The sequence below is a fragment of the Miniopterus natalensis genome, chromosome 11 (genome assembly GCF_054644295.1).
Source record: "Miniopterus natalensis isolate mMinNat1 chromosome 11, mMinNat1.hap1, whole genome shotgun sequence".
Lineage (NCBI taxonomy): Eukaryota > Metazoa > Chordata > Mammalia > Chiroptera > Miniopteridae > Miniopterus > Miniopterus natalensis.
Window position 1 is genome coordinate 72,239,152 of NC_142091.1, and position 24,599 is coordinate 72,263,750.

Here is a 24,599-nt window from a genome sequence, read left to right on the forward strand (position 1 = left end):
CAATATGGTATGTGGCAATAGTTACAAAGCACATGATGGAAATTCAGAGACACCAAGAAAAATAGGGTAAAACTCTGCAGGATGAGAGGGACTCTGAGGAGTGAGAGGGCAGGAGTGGGTCTTGCTACTCCCGGATCAGTTTCTGGACCACTCCCCTGCCCCCAGATGGCCTGCCCAGAATGAGCATGCCCTCTGGCTCCACTGGCTGGGGGGATTGAGAAGAGCAGCACCATTCCAGAGGGGTGAGAATAAGGGTGGCTTCCACTCCAGCACCCTTGCCTCCCCTGACTTCTTTCCTCCCTGCCGGACACAGAGGGATTGCTACTCAGAGGCCTCCTGTGCCTGCCAGAGCCGGGAAGCCCATACCCTTGCCTTCCCCAGTTCCGGTGGGCATCACAGCTGCCCTGGAGCACTGGCCCTATGTTTTCGTATGGGAAATAATACAATAATTAATAAATAATAACACAAGAATAAACTCTGTTTTGAGTACTCATAACTGTAAACCTACTTGTGCCCACCCCTGTATATCTCAAATCCGACTGCTTCCTCTGCTGCTGATCTCTCTACGCCACTGTCATCTCTCACTTGAATGATCATGAAAGCCTCCGTCCTGGCCTCCTGCCCCGTCGCTCTAGTCTCAACCCAGCCGCCAGTCAGATCGTGTCACTGCAGCGACACCCCATCTCTCTCCCAGGGAGAGCCAAAGCAGTGGCCCACAGGCCTGGCTCCGCACTGCCTCTCTGCCCTTTTCTACCACTCTCCCTCTCACTCACTCTGCTCCAATCTCATTGGCCTCCTTATTTATTTATTTTTTAAATATGTTTTTATTGATTTTTTTTTTTTTTTTTAGAGAGAGAAGAAGGGAGAGGGAGAAAGAGAGAAACATCAATTGGCTGCCTCCTGCACACCCCCTACTGGGGATCAAGTCCACAACCCTGGCATGTACCCTGACTGGGAATCGAACTAGTGACCTCTCAGTGCATGAAACAACGCTCAACTACTGAGCCACACCAGCCAGTGCTGGCCTCCTTATTCTTTTAATATCCAGGCCTGCTCCTGCCTCAGTGCCTTTGCACTGGCTGTACCCTCTTTCTGAATGCTCTTCAGAAAGAAGAGCAATATCTGCAGATCTCACTCCCTTACCTCTTTCAAGTCTTTCCTCAAGTGTGACCGTCTCAGTGAGGCCTACACTGACCACCTGAGTACTACAACTCATTTTCCACCCCTCACTCTGCAATTCTGATCCCCCTTATAGCTACCTCTATTTTTCCCCCATGGCATTTAATTCTTATTATTACATTTGTTGTCTGTCTCCTCCCAATTGAGATGTAAGTTCCTGATAACAGAGGTCTTTATTTATTTTGTTCACTAAAATAACTGAAGAGCCTAGGATGATGCCTTGCACCCAGTAGGGGCTCAATAGATTTGTGGATGAATGAATTTGCAGATTAGAGAGGGGTAAATGTGTGGCAATGTATAATTAACCTTTAAGGAGAAGTAAGTGGGTTTAGAGATTTGAGAAGGTAATACCTGAACAGGATCTTGAAGTACACACGGAAGCTGAGGTACACCTGGCAATTGATCAACCTGAACAAAAGCATGGAGGTGGGAGAGCTTGGTGGCAGGGCAGGAGCTGGGCGGAGATGTCTACCAGTGATAACTAGTTGGAGAGGATATTAGCAAGGTAAGTTGAGGCCAGACTGTACAAAGTTTTAGATGCAGGCTAAAGGCTTTTCCTACTGCCAGGACCGGTTACAAAATTTGTGGGGCACAGTGCACAATGAAAACGCAGGGCCCCTTGGTAAAAATTTCAGGAGAATGACTGCAGAGTATTAAATCAAGCTCAAAGCCCTTCTCAGAGCTGGGCTTTGTGTGACTACAAAGGTCATAGGCCCGTGAAGCCATCCTGCCTGTCCCATGAGGGACCTGGTGAGAGGCTCCAGCAGGACAGAGGTGTAATTAGAGCTGGACTTTAGGAAGATTATTCTGGCTTGTCTGGTGGGGTAGGCTGGAGGGAGTCTAGGCAGGGAGACCAAGTAAGCAGCCTGTGTGGAGAGAGAGTGAGGAAGAAGACGGGACAGGTGGGATGCGTTAGGGGGGTCTAGGGGACAGGGGGCAGGGATAAGAACTTGAGTGAGTAGAAGCATGGAAGAAGTAGAGTTTACTTAGACAACAGCATGGGCCCAAGAAGGCTCCTGAGTGCACCTGCCTCTCCCTTCTTTCCAGACCCAAGCCTTTGAAGTGAGCTCTAAGCTCTGGCACAGTGCCTCTCCCTTTGGCCACCAGAGGGCAGATCATTCTCATGGATTTTCAGGATGAATTTGGGGTGGGGGGAGTGGAATAGCCTCAGTCCTCACCTCTTCCTTTCTTTCTTCCTCAACCCCTTCTGCATTTCTTCACCAACTTCTTCCTCAGTGGCCGGGTGCCTGAATGGAGCTGGGGTGCAGCATGGGGAAGTGTCCTGGAGTCTGGTGCATTTACTCTGATTGCAGATGGTAACTGTTGCCTCAGGAAGTACTTTCATACTCTCCTCCCATTGCATCTGCCCGGCTGCCTGATTCTCTGGCTGACTTGGCGAAAGGCTCTGCTCAGCTCCTGTAGCTGGGACTTGGAAGTTAAGTGTCAGAGGTCCAACCAGCGCTTTTCCCCACAATCCCTGGGCAGGCAATGCCTCCTGTTCCTTTGGGAACTTGTTGGTTGAACTTGGTCTCTGGCCCCTGTGAGGATCCTGGCTTCTGTCCATCTTAAGCTGCTCTTGAGCCCAGGGGAGGGGTGTAGAGGGGCAAGTTCTAACGTGCCTGGAGTACTCTGGGTGGGGGCAGCTTAGAGCGCGAGGACTGGGCCAGCCCGCTGCCTCTCCCGGGTAGGCAGCCTAGGGGAAAGCGAAGAGGGGACCCAGGCTGCCACACAGACTTCCAGTTAGCGCCAGGGGCCCTCCGAAGATGAGAGGGACCTCAGAGCTCATGACTCCACTGATCTCGCTCTATTGATGGGGAAACTGAGGCCCAAGGAAGGAAAGGAACTTCTCCAGGTGTCCATTCTTTGTGCTATCCTGAGGAATTCTTATTTTCAACCAGTTTCTCTTTTCTTTCCCTTGAGTTTCTTTGTCTTAGAAGGGATGACTGAAATGTGAATTGAGATGAGAATGTCTCTCCTTACTTTGCAGGAGTATTTAAAAAGTAACTGTCATGACAATATTACTTACAGTGTAATGTTGTTTTGTGCTATTTTGAATAATTTAAAGACTTTTTTTGGAGGGGGAAGGTAATTCAAAGATGTTATTTAGAATGTGATTTTTTAAAATATAGGGACGCTAAACTCAGATACGTTTACGTAAACTCAGATATGTGATTTTTCCAAGATCACCCAGCATTTTGACTCCACAAAGCTGGGGCTGGAATGCGGGGCTGGGGCGACCTCTGCAGCCCTTCACAGCTTGGGAGCCAAAGACGCAGACCTGGTGCTTGTCTGGGACCCTGACGAGAAGTCAAGATAGACGATGGCAGGTGATAAATGGTCGGCAGACAGGTAACAGAATAATGCTGTATTTGACAGGTGATAGACATGTTGATAGGTTGGATGATAATCGAGATGGATTTTATGAGCGGACCGACAAATGAACGGACACGCAGATGGGAAGTTGCTTTGGAATCGCAGGAATACCTAACGGCCTTATTTTCTATTTAGTCAAATAGCACAAGCACAGGAGATCCACGTTTCCTGTTCAAGGTTTGAAAATATCCGAAAACTGACGGAAAGAAGCCAAGAGTTAGACTCGGTACCACCCGAGGGAATGACCCGACGCTCGCAGGGCCTCGGGTGTTGCCGGAAATGGCCGACGACCACCGTCGGCTGCGGGGCGGGGCGTGGGCGTGGCCGGTTCTCCGCACGCGGAACGGCTTCGGGTGTTTCCGGAAACTGCCGAGAGACAGCTGAAGTGGGCGGGGGAAGGCCTGTGGGCGTGGCTAGAGTACCTAGCGTCGCTTCGTGAATTTCCGAAAACAGAGCCGAAGCTTGGTCTTCGGGATCGAGGAGGCGCTCTCGTCCCCGGGGGTTACCCTCTTCGGGTGTTTCCGGAATTCACCCGTAGTCGGTGGCCCCGAGAAGGAGGCGAGCCGCCCTCCCGTTCCTGGCCGCCTCGGATGTTTCCGGCTGCTGCCGGCGGAAAGAGCCGAGGGCCGGCGGTGGTGGCGGCCATGTTGGGAGCAGCAGGTCCATCGGCGGCTGCCTGTGTGCCGGGCGCGGAGCAGTGCCGCTGAGGGCAGGGGAGGAGCGAGGCGGGCGGCCGGCTGTGGCGGCAGAGTAGGCGGAGCGGCGCGGCCGGGCCGAAAGGCGGCACAGCCCAGCCGGGGGTCGGGGGGGTGCGGTCCGGAGCCGCTCGGAGCCGGCGCGGCCTAGCCCGAGCGGCGCATCCCCGGGCTGGCGTGAACGGCTGCCCGGCCTCCCCGCACCCCCGGCCGGGGCCCATGCGGCGGGTGCCCCTGCTGTGAGAAGCCCCGCCCGGCTGGGCTGCGCGCCTTCCCCTCCCTTCAAGCTTCTCGGTTCCCTCCCTTGAGATACCGGCGCCATGTCCAGCGCCCGGACCCCCCTACCCACGCTGAACGAGAGGGACACGGAGCAGGTAAGGAGCTCCGAGGACTCCTGGAATTCTCTGGCTGGGCCCCTGCACCTTGCAGAGACTTCTCCCTCCTCTGCTCTCGTGCCCCTGCTGCCATTCTGCAAGCCTCAGCTGCCCTGTCGTCTGTCTTTCGGCCCCGCACATCCCCCTCCGAGTCCTGTCGTGGGACCCACCTCATTCTGACTCCAAGCTGCACACTTGTCTTTCTGCTGACCCCCCTTGTCCCCTCTCTGCCCTGCTGCGCTCTTCCGTGTGACCTCCCCAGCTTCCCCTTCTCTTCCCTTTTTTTCTCAGGGGCCTTTCTGGTCTTCCTCCACCCACGCTCACAGCAGCCACCCTCCTCTGTTCATCGAATAGCACCCAGCGATTTGCTCCAGATCGTGATCCACCTCTTTCTCCGTCTCTCTAGCCGTGTTTCCCCGCCGCCCGCGCCGGTTCTCCCAGTCCCTGGTTGTCACCCTCAGGGTCCTTGCCCCGGAATGTGCTCTCCATCCCTTTTTCCTTCCAGTTCCCCAGCTTTTTTACCCTACCGCTTCTCCAAATTGTGCTCTCCCTCTTGCGTGCAACCCACCAGCTCCACCCTCATCACCTTTCCAAATCGTTCGCCTACTCTTTGCTCATCACTTTCCCTTTTCTCCAGGAGCTCCTTGGTGCCTCGCGCTGGCATTTGTTGCTTCCGTATTTCCCATTCAGCTGTCATGCGCATAGTTTTCCCACAGGTTGTCTTTGGAGTTCCAGTCATCACTCCCTTCAGTCTTCGGAGCCCTCATGTCCTCTTCCCCTGGGGTTTGGCTTTTAAATCTCTAGGCCCCCTGTTTCTCACTGTGAGTACTTTGCCAGCCCCCTTGGGCTCTTACTACCAAGGGAAAGTTGCTGCTATCTCATCCCACTCCATTAACAACCTGTTGCTCCGTTCTTTCCCCGGCCTTGCTACATCACTGCTTTTGCTTTTCTGTCTTACACTGCAGCACAGACCATGATGCATGCCTGTCTCTTCACTCCTGGGTCTGTCACTTTTCATAGTATCTTTCTCCTTGCTTGTTGCCTTCCAGTGTCTCTACTCTCACCCCACCTTCCTTACTCTGAATCAGGATTGCCTTTCATCGCCATATTTGTCTCCTGCCTTCACATATTTATTTTCCCCACATATGCTTCTGTCCTTTCCTTTCCTATTGACTAATCTTTGTAACTTCCTGTCCAGGCATTTTGCATACTAGTTTCTTGAGCTGCTCTATCCCCATCGTCCTGACAATCACTGCTGTGATTTATCACCCAAGCCTTAGCCTTTTCTGTGTCATCTCACCTCTGAGCTGAGAGGCGTCCACTTTCCACCCCTCCCCTTTCTTTCACCGTCTCCAGTGTCTCTTGCTGACTGCTCTGTGAAGTGTTCCCTGCCTGTCACACCTTCTTGGTGGAGAACTTTACTAGGCCAGAAATACTGGACTAGAAAAAGGAGCCCTTCTCTCCCGGGGCCGCAGTGCTTTTTGCATCCTTTTGCCTCATTACATCCTTCATGTTTTCCTCTTGTTCCCTTCTTCCTTTGTAGCCCAATGGGACCCTTGCTATATATTCTCTTGCATGTTAACATCTTTCTCTGGAAAATCTTCCTTTTTCTCATCGTTCCTAAATTTTTTTTTGTTACCCTTACACTTTCTGTCACCTGGCCAATCAGGAACTCAAGAAGAGTTCTGGACTGAGTTTTTCTGTGTAGTGGTTGACCCTTTTATTACTGATAGATTGGTGCTTCTGGGGGTGAAGCAGGGGTTGAGAGGAATGGGTGGTTGATTTCCATTTCATCTCCGGGTTTGGCAGCTGATTCTGCATGGGGCTGAGGTCTTTAGGAACAGGAGCATGGTCTTCATGTCACAGTCTCCCTCCCTTGCTTGCTATTTTTCTCCTTACTGGGAACCACTTTCTCTAGGCCCTCTTGAAGTTGCCTATTCCATTCCTTTTCTTATCGCAACCCTTGTTTTAGCAGGTAAACCCTGTTTAACCAGAGAACTTTCCCAGGCTGTTGATTATGAGCTGGTAGGAGGAGGCTAAGTGACTGACTGGCACCCTCAGGCATTTTGAGGAGTGGCAGTGGAGTGCCTACTCTTAGGGAGGCTGTGGGGGGCATTGTGTCCAGCAAAGTAGAGTAACTGGCTGCCTCAGTGTGGTTTTTTTGTGCTGTTTACTAAATGTCAATGTATTCTTGCCACGGTCTTTTTCTTGTGATGTGTGTGTCGATTTCTCTCTTCCCTACATTCTTAGCATGGTGCTGAGCGCATAGTAGGAACTCGGTGCACACCCATTGATTTTCATGATAGCAGTAATCAGTGAGCCATTTGGGAATGTAAGCTGCTCTTTGGTAACTTTGTCCAGAGCAGTGACTGCACACGTTGCCATCCTGTTCCAGATTATGACTTACTCATCCCATGTGTATTCTTTATGGCCTGAGGTTCTCCTGAACCATTTCATAGTTTCTGCTGGTCTCATGATAGCCAGTCTCACTATTAACTCAATATTAAGTCTCATCGTAGTAAAAGCACGGACTTTGGAAAACCTTGGATACACCTATTACAGGCAGGTACCTATATTTTTTAAAACAAGAAAAAAGACAAGTGGCAACTCCTTAGGTCATGAGACCAGAGATGCGAAAGAATTCGCCTCCTTTAGAAGAGATCATGCCACCAGGTGAGAGCAAGAAAATTCTTCTGGTCCTGTTGCAATTCTAGCTAAAGTAGTCATAGAAGCTCAGTCATTGCAATAAGCCTTAATGCTGTGAAACAGCAAAAAGTGAGGGATTTGGTTGGGCTGATTCCTTCCCCCCAAAGTCCTCTATCACCTTATTTAGATTTAAGTGATTTAAACTGGTTTCACCAGGAAATAGGTAAACAGACTGCACTGGTTGTCTTCAAGCTCCAACCTCTTCTTGCCCCCCCCTCCCCCATCTTTAAAACATGTGGCTGATGGGAAGCTGGTTCCAGGAGCTCTTTGATCACATCTGAATTAAACACACATAAACACACAACAGAGAGAAGATGTTGGAGCATAAAAGTAAACCTTGTGTTGCAGGGAGATTGCCTGTTTGCTGTCAACTCTGCTTTTAACAGTGAAAGTAGGAGATAAAAGTCAAGCCCTGTCTTTAAACATGATTGTTGTGACATCTGATTTCTGATGTGCTTTTTCACAGTCATAGAGTCTTCCTTTTGCAGGAGGGTTGTGACCTGGGGCTGGTAGTTTGGGGGATTCTTAGTCTGTGAGCTGAGCTTTCTGTTCACTTTTCCAAATGGCTCTTCTGGCCTGGAGGCTTGGCAGTGGTGAAAGCAATCAGCAAGATGACTGTTTGTCTTCCAGCCAGCAGCAGCAGTAATAGGCAAGTGTGGAGAGGGGTCCAACTTCCAGAGTTCACCTGCAGCTGGCTAGAGCTTTCTGTAACACCTGGTAGAGGGGCTACATGGCTGCAGGCTTGCTTCACCTCTGGGCCTAAGGAGCCATGAGAGGACTTCTGAGAAAACAGGAGCCTTTCACTACCCACCCCACTTCTGCTGCAGTGGGCAAGGGAGGATGATGCTGTCATTCTTCTAGAGAATGAGTGACACTGTTCATTCTCTCAGGTAGTTCTGGGAAGAGGAGTTTGGAAGTCTGGGTGAAGAGAGCAAATCTAACTTACAGAATCCTGTAAAGAACAGCTGAGCCACTTTAAACACACATATCCTTTGGATCCCGGGGTTGGTTCTGGCGGAATGTTGCAGTGAATAATTTGGTTCTAGTGTCATCTAGTAGAGAGCTCAGTTAGATCTCATTTCACTCTATGCCCTGCAAGTTGTGTAGCACTGTGCTCTGGGTGCTGGCTCTAACCTCTGCCCATTTACTCTGCCCAGGGGCTCCTTGATGGCACTACTTTCTAGGGATGTGAGTAAATGTCAGACCATAGATTCTCATTTTCTGCTTGGCCCTAGAAATCAGGAAAGAGGTGTTCTTAGAGCAAGGGCTTTAGGAGTCCCTGGAGTTCATAGACTTGCCATACCATAACCTTTGAACCCAGTAAAGGTAACTACTAGTAAATTCTAATGATTTCAGTCTGATCTGTGGATTTGGGGAAGTAGCTAAACAGATGTATACAAGGCAATCATTGCAACTTGGCCTGCTTCAGATTAAAATCAAGCTTGCAAAGGGATAACTGAATCTTTCCAACGGTGATCAAAGATTTGGCCCACAATTTTTTTCAGGGTAAATGTCTTAAGTAGAGTTGATGCCTATGAGGTAGGAAGAGATTGAGAATTTGTTTGCCTGAGAGATTTGCATGGTTAGATCTCTTGAGAATCAAAAGCAGTCAGACTAGACTGCTTCCCCTTTGGACAGAACAACCCAATTCTCAGTAGGCATTTGACCAGGACTAACCCATGCCTTCATGAACTCTTTCCCATTGAGCACTTAGCCACCTGGCTGGCATTTCTCTCCTCCCAGGAGCTTCCATGACTTTCCTACATACATATTATGTCGTCTCGAATGAATATTTTATGCCTAGAGTGCAGCCAAGCCTCAGACTTTGTGGCCCATTATTGACAAGCAGAATGGGGACTGGGCGCCACCTTTGGCCTGATGATTGTGTCTCTGCTAAATGGACTCCCCCTAGCAGCACTTTGAAGCCCATTAATGGATTGGGATGAAGTAACCTCAGCAGATGGAAAAGGCTAGGAGGGTGGTTGTCCTTCCTTTCCTGAGACTGCCTGATGAGGCTTTCCTGTAGTAATCAGGTCCAGCTCCAAGTCCCTCTGCTTGGTTAAGCTGTAGACTCTGGCTGGTAGGCCTCTGCTTTGAGAGGAGGTGTGGAAAGGGTTTCATTATCTCTTAGCTGTGGTGGTGCTACCAGGTTTGCCACTTTTCTGTCAAAATAGAAATTGAGAGGGATGTGGACAGGGTAGGTGGAGTTTAAACATGGCCCTTCTTCCTTCAGGGGAAGTTCAGCAAAATGACAGACCAGTTAGGTGGCTGAGTTTTCTTTTCTTGGTGGGAGATTCCAGCATTTGTACATTTTGCGCTTGAAGCTTGGATTCTCCAGGCTTTCTCCCTGCCTTCATCAAACACGAGTGAGTCACTGAAGTGTTACCTATGCATTTTCCCCTTCTGTCTCAGCAAAGGGAAGAGTAAGCCTTTACAAACCTTGTGGGGAAGGGAACCACCCATGTCCCACTTATGGCATGGGAAGAGGCTATCTATCCTCATGTTGGCTCTGCAAGCTCTAGCTCTCCGACGAATGTCATTCCCCACCACACCTGCTGAATGTCATTGCTGTCTTGTAGACTTTCAGATGGCACATCTGATTCTGAAACAACAAGAGAGAATCGGGCCTCTTGGGTTCCAGTTCTCTCTCTCGGAGGAGGGATCCCATTTCCTTCTGTTACTCACTAGACCTGCTCCTCCTTTTGGGGGAATAGATAGGCTAGCCCCCTGCATCTGAATTGTCTGTTTTTGTCCATAGTGTTTGAAGTTTCTTGGTCCCTGTGGGGAATTTCTTCCACAGATGTTTGTCTTTGGGTTGACACTCATTTCCCCCTACTTCCAATGTATTTATTTTTCTGAACCAAATGATTAATTTTAGACTTTAAAAACTATGTAATCACAAGGTTTGGAAGGCAAGAGACTGAAATGAACACTGATATTGGTGGCTAGGTGAATCCTGTGGGACAGTGGGGGTGGGGAAAGGAGAAGAGGAGGCCTCAATGGCTGGCTCCAGGCCATCTTTTTCTTTTTAACATGAGGAAGGCGGAGCAGACCAGAGCTTCTCTGTAGAACCAGTCAAGCTGGTTTTGAGCTGCCCCGGCCTATTTTCCTCTCTGTTCTTTGGGAAGTTGCAATACAAAGGTCTGTCTCCTCTGGGGCTCTGCTCATTGAGGCGTGAGTTTGTGTCTGTAAACACCCTTCTCCCCCCTAATACTGAATGGGTCTCTGAGTTGGAACTCTCCACAGGAGTGGGCTTTCTCTACGCCCCATCCAACTCAAGGCAACGTTGTCACAGGAAGTTCGAAGATACAGTTCCTTTTCTTGGGCCCCTTTTGCAATTCATAGCTTGGCAGAAGGCCCTCAGCCTGGCTATGAGGGAGGGACTGGGTCTGTGATTGGCTCCTCATTTGTAGATCTGGAAGGAAATGTGGACTTCTGACTCCTGGCTGTCGTGATCTGGCTGCTAAAGCCAATGAGACCCCAGACCTGTTGGCTCGGTGCAGTGGGACTGCCAGCCCTGCTGGGAAGGAAAAAGGAGAGAACAGTTTTTGGTATTTGGCAGCAGGTACTTCAGGGAGTGGAACAGTTTGAGCTTGTCCCTGATCAAGGTACCTGTGGGAAGGTGAGAGCCATCAGTCACCACATGTTGGCACTTCTTGAACAGCAGTAGGGAAAGGGCATAGCAGGATTCTGAGGCTCCTGTGACCATCAGTACTGCTAATGTAGCAGGTTTTCCCAGGCTCCCAGCTAAGCAGAAAATGCCCAAGTCTGAAAGCCTGGTAATGAATGAGTGATGCTGCCTGCAAACAGCTCCATCCTGTGCCCTTGTCCTTGAGGGCAGGCTGCTCCTGTTGCCACTACAAGGATCTACTCATTGCTTCTCCCAAGCAGCAGTTTGCTGAGGTTTTTGTTTTGGTTACTGATAATCCTTTATGCAGGGTGGCCCCCATTTCCCCTCATCTTTAGATTTGCTGGTCGGCTGGCCTTTCTTTACCCTATTATTTCCCCACCTCCCCTCCACACATGGCCACCATTTGACTGTTTTTGCTTGTACTGTTGGAAGTACTTGTGGTTGTTGCTTTGTTCTTGCTCACAAGCGTTTGAATTACTGGTTCTCCAGTCACAGGAAGTGGGGCCCCTGAGGCCCTCTTGGTCTAGCATAGCTTCTGATTGAGTTGAGCTTGTGGCATAGTTGAAAAGAGATCCCAACACTTTTGGACTTCAATCAGTGGTTTTGTTGTGGTTAGAGCAGGCTCTGCAGCTTGATTCCCTGTATTGGAATCTTGGTTCAGCCCCTACTGTGACCTTGCACTTGCTTAATGGCACTGTCTGCTCCTCTGTAAAAAAGGAGTAATAATAGTACCTATCTTATATGTATCGTTGTTGTGGATATTAAAAGAGTCAATGAATATAAAGCACTTAGAATAGTGCTTGACAGGATGTCATCATCATCATCACTGTTTAGATGAGCAACTTAGTAGATTTTCTCTGACTACCACTCGACTAACTCCAGGTCAGTGTAAGGGAGGGTATACATTGGAATTTCTCTGCAGTCGATTGAAAGAATTTGGCCTCTTCTAGCCATTGAGTTCCTAAAGGTGCTTTTTCTAGCATTTCTGGGTTTTTGTTAATTCGTTTATTTTTGTATTATTATTGTTTTTACCAATCAGCTATTTGAAAGAAATAGAATGCTATTGGAAAGGTTTATGTTCTTTTAAGAGCACTTTTTTAAAAAAGTTTATATAATTTCAAGTATCAATATTAGGCAATTTTATTGATTAAAAGGAAAAAAAACACTACCATCCACCTGCCTATATTTCTGTGTTGTGAGTGTTGGTGGTGGTGGATGTGCAGCCTCATCAATGGCTGAAAAGCCACATCCAAAGTCACCAGAGCATGGGCTTTTCCGAGTGTTAGAGGAAGCCCCACCAGGTGCGGGGGTTCCCTTCATCATGCTCCTTTCTTCAAGTGCAGTATTTTCCCTTTGGCAAAAGGCAAAGGCTTCCTGTTTCTCTTAAAGACCCACATGGGAACTTAGCTGATGATTTTAGGTTCCTTCACTAGCAGAGGGCCATCAAGGGCATGTTCTTGTACCTCTGTTGGCTCCCCTAAAGTGAGAAGAAAGCCTCCCTGCTGCTCCTGTGAAGCTGTGGACTTTGAATCTGGGGCTGAGATTTTGGTCTCAGTTCCTTGTTTATCTTCATCCTCCCAGTTCTGGAGCCTGAATGCCTTGTCAAAACAGCAAGTAAGTTGCTTTGTTGTTTCACATTGCAACTGTGGCCAGGGAGAAAGGTAACCGTGTCACCTCAGCTCATCAGGGAATATTTCTTTCACTGTATTTTCCTCTTCCTTTTGACCCCTCTGCTGACTTGTCTCACTTCCTTCTTTTTTTCCTGTTTGGTTTCTTTCAACTCCGTTCCTTCATTATCACTATCCATCTCAGGTTTTCATCTCCGCGTCCCACTCTGCCTTACCTGTTTCTATGCCTCTTTTGTGGCATGGCTCAGGAGAGGAATTTTGATAGTCTGAGATCTCCTTGATGTATAGAATCCCAGAACTACCCAGTCCTTTCTTCCTCCTATTCCTCTGATTTCTGTAAAGTTAAGGATTCACTGCTTTAGAAAACATTTTCTTTTTTGTCTCTGGAGTATGCCTTCCTCAGTAAAGCCAGGCTTGGCAACCTGACAACTTATTAGGGACGGCACCCGGGTTTCCCTGGTGACAGGGTCTAAGCTGTTTCCTCTGGCCTATCAGGAATGCCATAACTCTAGACCCTGGAGAAATCTGAGGAAGCACTTGTTAATTTTTGGTAGCGCAATACTGAACTTGGTTCTCAAGGTGTGGTCTTGGGAACCCCAGGGTGGTACATGAAGAAAAAATATTTTCATTACAACGATGCAGCCTTTGCAATTTTTTTCATTCTTACTCTCTCACCAGTATACAGTGGAGTTTTTCAGAGGTTGAATGGTGTGTGTAGACATCATCACTCTAGGCTAATGAAATGTGTGTTTCTGTACTCTTGTGTTTTCTAGAAATTTTAAGGTAATGCTTTAAGGTATAAATATGGGAATTTTCAATGATTAACTCAGTTTGTTCTTAGTACTTCTGTGCCCTTACTAGCTTTTAGTTGTATCTGCTATAATCTCTGTAAACCTCATCATTGTTCAGTAAATTATTATTTTGAAATCCCAGCATTTCCCCAGCACCTTCGAGGAAACACAACAAGAAGTAAGTACAACTCATAAAATTTACTTGTAAAAACTTTTGGGAAAACTTCTGATTTTTAAAATTTTATTTATAATTTATTTTAGCACTTAATTCTATTTTATTATGAAATAGAAGACAATTTATAATATTCCTCTGATATTTAAGGATGGGCTGTTGGCTTAAAAAAGGGAGATTAGAAGACTTGCTTTCTCAACACATAGTCGCAACCACTATTTAATGAAATGGACACATCAGCAAGTGAAAGGGAGGAATCTACTCCAAAGAGAATGGGCAAAACTGTAAATAAGAAATGGGGAAAAAAATAATTAAAAAAGAAATGATATCACATGAAAGTTTTCTTCTTCTCAGCTTTATAGATATTAATAATGTACCTTATTGTGCCTTACACAACAGAACTTTCTTGTGTAATATTATAGTGCCAGTTAAGCTGCAGCTTTACTTCAAGACCCATCATTCAGAGTTTAAAGAAAAAGGAATTGAATATTTTAACTGTACACACCACGAACTCTTTCAAAGCCAAAATTTGTTTCAGCTTTTCAACCTAGAAATGAAAAAGTCACTGAAGCCTCTTATAGGATAAGTTATCACATTGCTTTGGCTGGGAAACTGCACCCAGTAGCTGAGAGACCAATGAAGTCTTGAACAGCTGACATTCCTGAATGCCTACTGGATGAAAAGTTAGTAAAATTCAGGGCAGTGCCATTTCATATGTTACCGTGACTCGTCAGATTAAAGATTTGGCTGCAAACATGAAGACTGAATTAATATTTTATTTACAAAATTTAACTTTCACCTTACAAATGAGCACATTTATAGACATGGCTGAACTTGTTCTTTCAGCACCAACTACACTTCAAAAAACATTTTTATATAAATGTTCAGCAGCAGACACAAGTGGTGATAAATACACCAAAGGTTGAATAATTTTTTTGACTCTGATAGTTTATGCCGGAACAACTTCCTTTCCATTTGCTCTATCGGTGCAGCAGGGATGCCAGAGAAGACTGCTGGCACATAACATGTCAAGGCAGCGACACCAAACTCTCCTGGTGGTCGGAGTCATGGACTTTGTTCCTGCTACACACTTGTGGTTTAAAAAAAAAAAAATCCATTTTCACTTAATGCCCTGGATAAAGCACTAAAAAATATTCATTTTTATGACATCTCAGCCCTCTAGCAAAGATTTCTTTAATATTCGGAATGAGAAATGCAAAGTATCCATGAAGCACTGCTGCTGTGTACCATAGTACAGTGACTGGCTTGAGAAAAGGCATTTGTGTGTTGGAACTGAACCAGCTGCGTGGATCATCATTTTTACTTGAAAGAACAACTGATGGACAAACTATAGTTATTCATACTTGAATATTTCATGGACATTTTCTTGAAATTGAACAAAGTGAGTCTGTCACCATTGCCAGTGATAAAATTCAAGTTTTCAAGCAAAAATCAGAATTTTGGAAAATCTGTATTTGTCAAAGACTTTTTTGATGAGCTCAGTAAAATTAATGGAACATGACTTTTTGATGTTGTGTGAAATGCCAATATTTGGAAATTCTGCATGAGTCAATGAAGGAATATTTTCCACATTGCCAGTGGATAAAAGAGCCATTCAGAGTGCAAGATGACCAATGGATTTTAATGTAAAAATACACAAAAGGATCACTGATAAAATTTCAGATTACACATTGCAACTAGCCTTTAAAAACTACCACTTGTTGCCCTGGCCAGTGCGGCTTAGTTGGCTGAGCATCGTCCAGTGCACCAGGAGGTTGCTGGTTCAATTCCTGTCAGGGCACATGCCTGGGTTATGACTTGATCCCCAGGAGGGGGCATGCAGGAGGCAGTCGATTGATGTTTCTCTCCCTCTCCTCCCTCCTTCCCACCCTCTCTAAAAATCAATGGAAAAAATATCCTTGGGTGAGGATAAATACATACATACATACATACATATTTTTTAAAAAAAAACCTACCACTTGTTGCCCTGGCCGGTTGGCTTCGTTGATTATAGCGTCATCCCATATACCAAAAAGGCTGTGGGTTCAATTCCTGGTCAGGGATCATACGGGAAGCAACCAATCCATGTTTCTTTCTCTTTCTCTTTTTCCTTTCTTCTCTGTCTAAAATCAATAAACATATCGTCAGGTGAGGATTAAAAAAAACCAAAGCTACCACTTGTTGAGTTTTGGTCTAATACCAAAGAAGAAAATCCACAGTGTCCAAATGGCTATTAAACTCCATTTTCTGACTACAGGTCTGTGTGAAGTGAGATTTTCTTTATATCTTTGAATCAAAGCAACATATCGAAACACATTAAATGCAGAAGCAGATGTGGAAAGTCAGTGCTCTTCTATTAATCCAGACATTAAAGAGATATGCAAGAAAGTAAAATGATGCAGCTCTTGTGAATTTCATTTTGTTTTGTATAATATAGTTTCTTCATTAAGAATAGGTTATTTGTGTAAACATGTAATAAGTTTATTATTTTGAATGAATAAGGATTTTTTAAAATATCAGTAACAATTTGTAATAAGCTAACTCTACATAAACAAAAGATCTTTGTAGTCCTAAATAATCTTTTTTAAGAGTGTAAAGAGTTCTTGAGACCAAAAAGAGAAAACCCCTGTTGTAGACAAAACTTGAGTTGATGGTCCCTCTTGGGGTGGTTTCTTCCCATGACTTTATAAAGAGCTCTAGTTTGCAATTCCCAGCCCCTGTGTAATCTCTGCTTAAGCCTGAGACATTGACCCAAATTAATTTCCTTCTTTTAATACATATAACATTGGCCTTGTGAAGTATTTGTTTTTGTTGCTTTTCTGTGGTTTGTCTCTTTTCCCCCTTTTAAAAAACTTTATTGAGTTTTGAGAGAGAGAGGAAGGGAGGGAGAGAGAGGGAGAAACATCAGTTTGTTGTTCCACCTATTTATGCATTCATTGATTAATTCTTGTCTGTGCCCTGACCGGGGATTGAACCTTTGACCTTGATGTATCCAGACCATGCTCTAACCAACTGAGCTATCCAGCCAGGCCTCCTCTCTCGTTTTTCTTTATTCCTGAATTTTTTCCCCCCTTTTTCTTATTTTCTCTCTAGTTAGTTAGTTATTTTTTTTTAATCCTCACCTGAGGATATTTTTTCCCTTTTCAGAGAGAGTGGAGGGGCGGGGGGAGAGAGAGAGAGAAACATCGATGTGAGAGAGAAACATCAATTGGTTGCCTCCCATATATGCCCTGCTGGGGCTGGGATTCGAGCCTGAGACCGAGGCACGTGTCCTTGGCCCCAGTCAAACTTAGGAACTTCAGTCTGTGGGCCGACGTTCTAACCACTGAGCAAAACCAGCTAAGGCTCTCTTTATTCTTTTATTTTTAATTTTTCTAATTTTTTTGTTCAAGTTCCCATTTTTCTGTCCTTTTCTTTTTGGTTTCTTTAGTTTGTTAATATTTTATTTTTATTTTTTTGGTCTGACATTGTGGTTTTGATTGCATTATAAGATCAGTCCTCAGGTAGACTTCCTTTGGTATGTGTGAAGTTGTGGTTTGTATTTTTTCATTAAGAATAAGTAACTTAGGTTTACATGCAGTGGGTTTATTAATGTTCTTTTAAATTAATGGATACATATTTAAATATTTTATCATTAATTTCTAATGTATTAAATGATTAATAGATATAATCCATATAAGCAAAAGCTTTTGGGGGACTCAGTAATTTTTAATAGTACAAAGGGTTTCTGAAACCAAAAAGTGTGAGAAGCATGGTTGTAGACAAACCTTGAGTTAATTCTCCCTGGCTTTGCTTGGTCAATTTCTTGGTGGTTTCTTAAAAAACCATTTTTCAATTCCCAGCCCTTGTTTAGTCCCGTCTGGGCCTCAGGAAGCCACTTGCTGCCTTGGTTTGTCCCCATTGTAGCTGAGGAAGCTGCTTCTCAGTGATCCAAGGAACTTTGACCAAACTTGGCTCATTTCTTCCTTTGAATATATAGCATTGGTCTTGTGAGTTCCTTTTTAACAGTTAAATTTTATTTTTTAAATTTTGAGATAATTTTAAACTTAGAAGAGTTGTAAAAATAGTCCAAAGAATTCTTGTACATTCTTCACCCAGTTTCTTCCTATGTTAACATCTTACGTAATCATAGAGCATGTATCAAAACTAAGAATTAACTTTGGTAAACTACTATTAACCAAAGTACGGAACTCGTTTAGATTTCATCAGTTTTCCCACTGATGTGCTTTTTCTGTTCCAAGGTCCAGTCCAGGACCCCGCATTGCATTTAGTTGTCATGTCTTCATAGTCGCCTCAAATCTGTGACCATTTCTTAATCTTCCATGTCTCTCATGATGCTGACAGTTTTGAAGAATGCTGGCCAGTTATTTTCTAGAACGCTCCTCAGTTATGGTAATCTGAAATTTTCTCATGGCCTTGTGCTTTAATTCCTTCCCCCCCCCCCCCATTGTGGTAAAATACATATAACATAACAATTTACATTTTAATTTTTTAAGTGTCTGGTCCAGTGGCATTAAGTACATTCATAATGTTATTAACCATTGCCACTATTTCTAGAACTTTTTCATCATTCTAAACAGAAACTCTGTATCATTTAAACAATAACTCCCCATCTCTCCTGCCCCCAGCCTCTGGGAGCCTCTGTTGTACTTTCTGTATAAATTTTCCTATTCTAGATACCTCATGTAAGTGGAATCATACAATATTTGTTGTTTTGTGTCGGGCTCAATTCACGTAGCATACTGTTTTCAAGGCTCATCCATGTTGTAGCTTTAATTCCATTTTAAAAGTTAACTTGGATTTGCCCGGCCAGAGTACCTCACTGAGAAAGGTTGCTGGTTCGATTCCCATTAGGACACAAACCTCGGTTGTGGGGTGTACAGAAGGCAGTCGATTGATGTTTCTGTCTAACACTGATGCCTCTCTGCCCCCAGACCCCTTCCTCTCTCTAAGCATGACCTAGGGTGAGGATTAAAAAAAGAAAGTGAACTAGGTTTTATGATGATGATATAAATTAAGTTGATATGTTGGAAAATATTAAGATGTAGAGTTGTAATGGGTTTAGTAATGTTATTTTAAATGAATTAATAGTTGAACATTTTCTCAGTTTTAATTATAATACAGTAGTTATAATCCACATAAACAAGCTATTTGAGGTCCTTGTAATTAAGAGTGTAAAGGGTTTCCAGACAGAAGTGTAAGAGCTGCTTCTGTAGACAAGTATGGGGTTGGCATCCCTGGCCTTGATTGGTTGGTCACTTTCTATGACCTCATAAAGAGTCTTTGTTTGGCAATTCCCAGAGTCCTGGCTGGGCTACTGGAAGGCGCTTGCTGCTTTGGTTTGCAGTTGTTCTAGCTGAGGAAGCTGGTTCTCAGTGACCTGAGGGACTTTGACCAGAGTTGGCTTGCTTCCTCCAATACAGAGCATTGGCCTTTTTTTTTTTCCATTAAAAAGATCATTTGGCTTACTTGGATTTCATTATGACAGTAGATTTTTTTAAAGCTTATAAGTTGGCTATTGGTCAATTCCAAATTTGAAAACTGCAAAGCTTGCTTAGCCTCTAACCTTGAAGAACCTTGGTGCCTACATTAGCTGAAGGCTGATAGGCTCCAGCCACTCACCAAGGCCAGAACACCCAACAGTCTGTTCCCTGGGTGGCTGTAGGGCTGACACACTGTTCCTGTTTCTTCTGTACTTAACTCTTTGTTGGCTCTGTATCTTAATGCCTGCCAAATCCCACCCTTCTGTAGGAAAACGTTATTTTCTCCTGTGAAGGGTGAGCAGGTTTGGGGGGTGTGACAGTGCGGGAGCTTTGTCTGTGTGATCAATCTTTAAGGAGCAGGTGAAGCTGCTCTGGGTATAGCTCCAAACTACCTTGTCATTCTCAACCTTATCCTTTTGCTTATACTCATCCTTGGATTTCTGTAGCACCTCTAACTTGTGAAAGCTCTCAATACTGTTAATAGGAGACCTTTGCGCCTTTTCTAATAGTCACTTGGACTAGCTTTAAGCAGATATTTTAAAACTGATCTCATTTGCTCAGAACCACTTCTCATCGGTGTCATTTAAAAACCTGTTTAATCAAAATGCTTAACTTATATCAATTTGAGTCTCCATATAGACTTGCAGGATTATAGCTCTATTTCCTGTCACTCAGCAAGTCTCATAATCCTGTATTTTTTACACAAAGCATATTTCTTTTTGGATTCACATGTGGCTTTCATTTCAATTCCAGAATTGAAGTTGATGTTGATGTGCTTTTTTCTCTCTTCGGCCGCTGGTCTGTATGGAAGACAGACTTTTGCTTTCAAAGGGGATTTGTTCACCCTATTAGCTAAGGCAGTGACTCAGTAATGGTGCTTCCTGGTTGCCCCTGCATTCCCTAAGTGGTTGGGAAACACTTAAAAGGGAATGGACTGAGTATTTGAAAGGTAGACAGTGCCCCAACCCATCGTCTCTCACGGGCATGGTGTGCCTTGAGGCTTGTGTGTGTTTAGCTATAAACATAATAGCCAACGTTTATTGAGCACTTACTTTGTCCCAGGTACTTGTTTAGCTGTTTTACATTCATTAACTCATTTAATCTTTGTGAGATTGTAGGTCTTATTATTTCCCCCACTTTATAGATAAGAAACAGGGCCCAGAAATGTTGAGTAACTCGTTTAAGGTAATAAACCTAAGTGGTCTGGCATGTATGTTGGTGTCAGAACCAAACTTTCTTGACTGTGGCGAGCCCTTTGGCCCTGGCTTCAGTTGTGTCCAGACAGTAGAACACAGATCTATCCTTTAGGATTAGATCCAGTTAGTGTCTGGTAAAACGTGTCTCCCAAGTTGGCTTTAGAGTTGGGCGGGGACTCCTCTGTCTGTTTCTTTCTGCCCTCGGTGACCTATTGTCAAAGGGCACAGGTGGTGGAGATGAGCAGATGCTCCTCTTTGGCGTCCCTCCCTGGTCTTGACTGCGCCGTACAAGAGCAGTGGGAAGCTAAAAAACCTTATTTAATCCTGGTTTTTGTTCTCCCCTTTATCTGTTCTCGTCTTCTGGAATTTCAGGAACCCCTTTAGAAAACCCAGAGGCCTGAATCCTAAAATTGATAACCAAAAGGTGAGTACCCCCACAGTATAGGGCAGCTTGGATTCCCGGATTTGACTGTCGTGCACTGTAGTGCCCATGAAACGTTGGGATTCTGCACCTCTTTTTTTATAAGCACTCCCCCTGCCTCCCACAAAAAAGGAAAAAAGGAGAAAGCTTTTTTGTGTGTGGATTTTAACTGTAGATGTTTTATCCTTATGAAACTAAGGTCCTCTCTTTACAACCCTCTATGTGCCACTTACACATGCAGGGGCCCAGGGCTACTTGCTTGTAGCCTTGACTGCCAAGGGCACTGAGCACGAAAGCTGGTAGTGCCAGGCCTCTCTGTGCATTTGGGGCCTGCCAGTTCAATCCTCAGAGCTGAACTCTGGCCATCTTGCTGTGACTCTTTATACCATTGCTTGTGTAACATGCCACTGGTTCCTGTTTGCATTTGTTTGGTCTTTCTTTTGGTTTACTTCTCTCTCCTGAAGCTAGTCCCCATAACGAAGCATGTGGTCCTCCTAGACATCTGTAGCTGTTTCTTAGAGTGATTGCTGTGTGTATCTCTGGAATTCCAGTTAACTTGAGTTTATGAGTTTATAGTTTGATTTACTTGCTTGTCTCATCCTGGCAGTGGTGCCTTTTCTTTTATCCTGTTAGAAGTTTTCATTTTAATTTGCAAAGTCCTAAAGTTTCGAGCCCATTTTAAGATACTAGGGTGGGGTGAGAGATAAAGGTGTGAGCTGCTGCCCTTGATTTAAGCATCATTTATCCACGTATGCCCCTCTGCTGCCCTAGCAGAGAGAGGGATTTTGACTGTATGATTGTATTTATGTTCAAACCTGATTCATTTCTCCAAGATCATGGTTATATGCCGTTTCTAAATTACTTTAGAACCCATCTCTTTGTTACAGTGGAAAAACCAAGGTCCACATAAATTACTTTGACAAGCACAGCTTTCTCGTGAGTGATCCTCCCCCTCCCCTCTTCCCATCTTGGCACATTTTTATCTCAACAGAGGTAGCTGCTGTTCACACAGGTATTCTTCAGTGATGCGGGCCACTGCTTCCTTGGAGAGTGCATGGCAGCGTTTTCTTGCTAATGAAAAGGCTGTCATAATAGGTTAGGTCCATAGGGGCTCTGCCCTTCTGTACTTGTATTCCCAGGGAGGAAAATCTCTACCTTAATTACTACATCACGCTGTCGGAGAGGTGTGGCTGCTAATTGATTAGATGACAGTCCTTTGCATTGGTGTGGAACTGTTGGGGTGGTTTTGTTTGTAAATAAAACGATTTGAGCCAGGTAGATTTATTTTGGGGAGATGAAGATCTGTATAAGGATTTCTGTCTTTGTTTTCTAACTTGGTGGTAAGAAGCACTCAGCTTTTCTGGCCATTTTGGTACCGGTGATGAATACTGGGCACTATTCCCTCCCTGGCACCTCCGGCTTGCTTCCTTTCTCTTCATTCGGTAGCGCCAGATCCCTTTATTTGGTTTGGTTTTCATTCCCTTCTCCTGTCTGTCGTGGAGTGGCTGAGCCCTACTCTGAAATATATTTTTCAGAGAGGGTTTAAAAGCAAACACCCTGCCTTTCTTAAAACCACAGAAACTGCTTGTGAAACAGCCGATAGGGCAAGCTGCCAAATCTAGTGTTAAAACCAGTCCTCAATGACAAAATGTCAGACACTGATGCTAAAGCTTCATTATGATTGGGGTGTGAGGATTTTTCTCAATAATAAATGTTGAGGTGCCGAGCTCCCAGTTTCACATTCAGGATGCTTACATTATGAAATTCTTCATGGGAAACTGTTACAGAAGAGTCTTGGGAAGCTAATCTGCTGTCGACTGCACAGGAAAGATTTTAAACTTACCAATTCCCATTCCCCCTCACCCACTATTTTTTATTTATTTATTTTTTTTAATTTCAGGAAGTGGTTTCCTTTTGAGGTGATATTTGGACCAAACCTCTCACCAGCCTTCCCCACGTTTAAGATAGGTCTAGCTCCAGAATTGTTTCTCCCAACGGAGGAGGACTTGGACCTTAATCTTTATCCCTGGGCTCTGAATTAACTGACTTTTTTTCTTATAAGATGGCATAGCATCTTCTCTTTGTCTAGGGAATTTTATGTCTTTCCAAGTACTTTCAGGGATGAGTCTTTGTTCCTCCCTGTTACCTTCCAGAAGAGCTTTGACATTGCTGGTAGCCTGATGGGTAAGGGCCCAGTTTAAAGCCTGGTGCAGTGAGCTATAACACTGATTGAATAGGGGTTAAGGAAGGAGACCAGAGTTGACAACCAGCAATTCGGAAGTAAAAGGAAAACTATATAAAGGTGCCTCCTAGTCACAGCCAGCACTGAGCTATGGTGGTTCCCACTCTTCCCCTCCTTTTCTATTGTGAGGGGCCTTTTCTGACTTCATCTCCATGACATAAGTCCTGAGCAACTTTTTTTACTGTGTTTACACTCTTCCCGTGTCATCTTTGCTCGTATATTGGGCTTGTCCCTAGTTTCCAGAATGGGGTGAGATGAGGAAGACTAAATGATTGATTCTTCAATGTGTCTCCTTGGGTTAGCCACCAGGGCACGACTCACCATGGTTAACTCAGTGGATGGGCATCCCCATTCATTGAAGCCCCAGGGTTGAGACAGCTGGCAGCACTCATGGTCCTAGCTAGAAGAGAGACCTGGGATTTGCAGATCTTTCAGCCCATGCATGGTTCTTCTGAAAAAATAACAAAAGCCACGGACTTCTAGCAAATGAGGGGGGATGGGTAGACTGTAACTTGAGTTCCTGGATTTAGTCCTGTATCAGACCGTGTGATTTGTGCATATGTCTCCTACTACATAATGAGTTCTTGAAGGCTGGGCTGGGCTTTACCCTCTGTACCCCTTCCTCCCCCAGAGTCTTCAGAGTGCTTTGTGTGTGGTCACCTTCCAACTACTTGTGAAGTAAGAAGAATTGTAACGGGCATTATTCTGCACTTGTAACCACCCTAGGGAAGTGTGTCCGTATTGATTTATAAATCAGACATAGATCCAGTTTTTTGGCCATATAAGTCACAAGCATCTTAATAGGTACATTAATGACTAAAAATAACATCTTTTTCAGGATGAGAGGATGAGGCAGAAGGTTTACACTGTTACTGGATTATTTTAAGAACTCAGAGAAGAAAGCACAGGGGGAAAATGCACTGCTGAGGAAACCCTCTGGCTTTTCGAAGTAGGGACCAGAGCCAGAAAGCCAAGCCCACCTGGTTTTGCTGAGTTCTGTCCTTGCCCTCACCCATAGCACCTCTGGCTTCTGGTTAAATTGGCCTCATCCTTCCTTTTTTTACAAAGGGTGAATTGGAGGTACACTGAGTGGTGGGAATTTTATCTGGAGTTGGAGAGATCATGTGGTGAATCAAAAGGCTGGAGTTGTCTCTAGCGAGAGAAAAGCTCAGGAGCACGAGACAGGAAAAACTGAGTTCACAACACCCAGCGCCTGCTGATGGTGGAGACCCAGATTTGTCTGAGCATCTCTGGAGATCATTTGCTTTTCTGTGAAGAGATCAGGGACCATGTGTGTGGGTGGGGCAAGAGTGAGACGGATAACTATTTTCTTCCTGATTCCCTGGTCTTTGTGACTCAGGGTGTGAAAGCTCTACCTGACTTTTGAATCTCCTGTTTTGGAACCTGTGCAGGAGGCACCAGCTGTGTAGGGTGGTGGAAAAAGGACCTGTTGGACTGGTCTGCTGAGACCCGCCTCCCCTGCCCCCCACTCTGGGTAGGGAGACTGAAACTGCTGCTGCTAGGCTTTGCCAAGTCAGTTTCTCCTGGATCACCTACCCATGGTGGGCAGGCCCAGCTCCCCACCCAGGAGCCCTGGGAGGAGCCTGGCTGCTGGGGAGTCACGCTGTGGGTGGGGCAGGTGCTAAGTGCGCCACATACCCTAGCGGTGCTGCGCCTACTCGGAGCAGCTCAGACTGAGGCTGCAGAG

The 24,599-nt window shown here is 45.2% G+C and overlaps 1 protein-coding gene across 4 annotated transcripts in view; it reads left to right on the plus strand.

Annotated features, from left to right (window-relative positions):
• The first annotated feature begins 4,463 nt into the window (after positions 1-4,463).
• MARK2 (microtubule affinity regulating kinase 2) overlaps positions 4,464-24,599 on the plus strand; it is a 52,943-nt gene continuing 32,807 nt past the window's right edge. For 2 of the 4 annotated variants that reach the window (XR_015715296.1, XM_087821941.1), the window contains exon 1: positions 4,470-4,621. Coding sequence is in view for 3 of the 4 variants with exons in the window: in XM_087821941.1 (XP_087678067.1) it covers positions 4,568-4,621 (54 nt within the window). In the remaining variant the exon portion in view is untranslated. Of the gene's footprint in view, positions 4,622-24,599 lie in introns of all 4 variants that reach the window. The other 2 variants (XM_016216359.2, XM_016216363.2) reach the window with 2 other exon arrangements.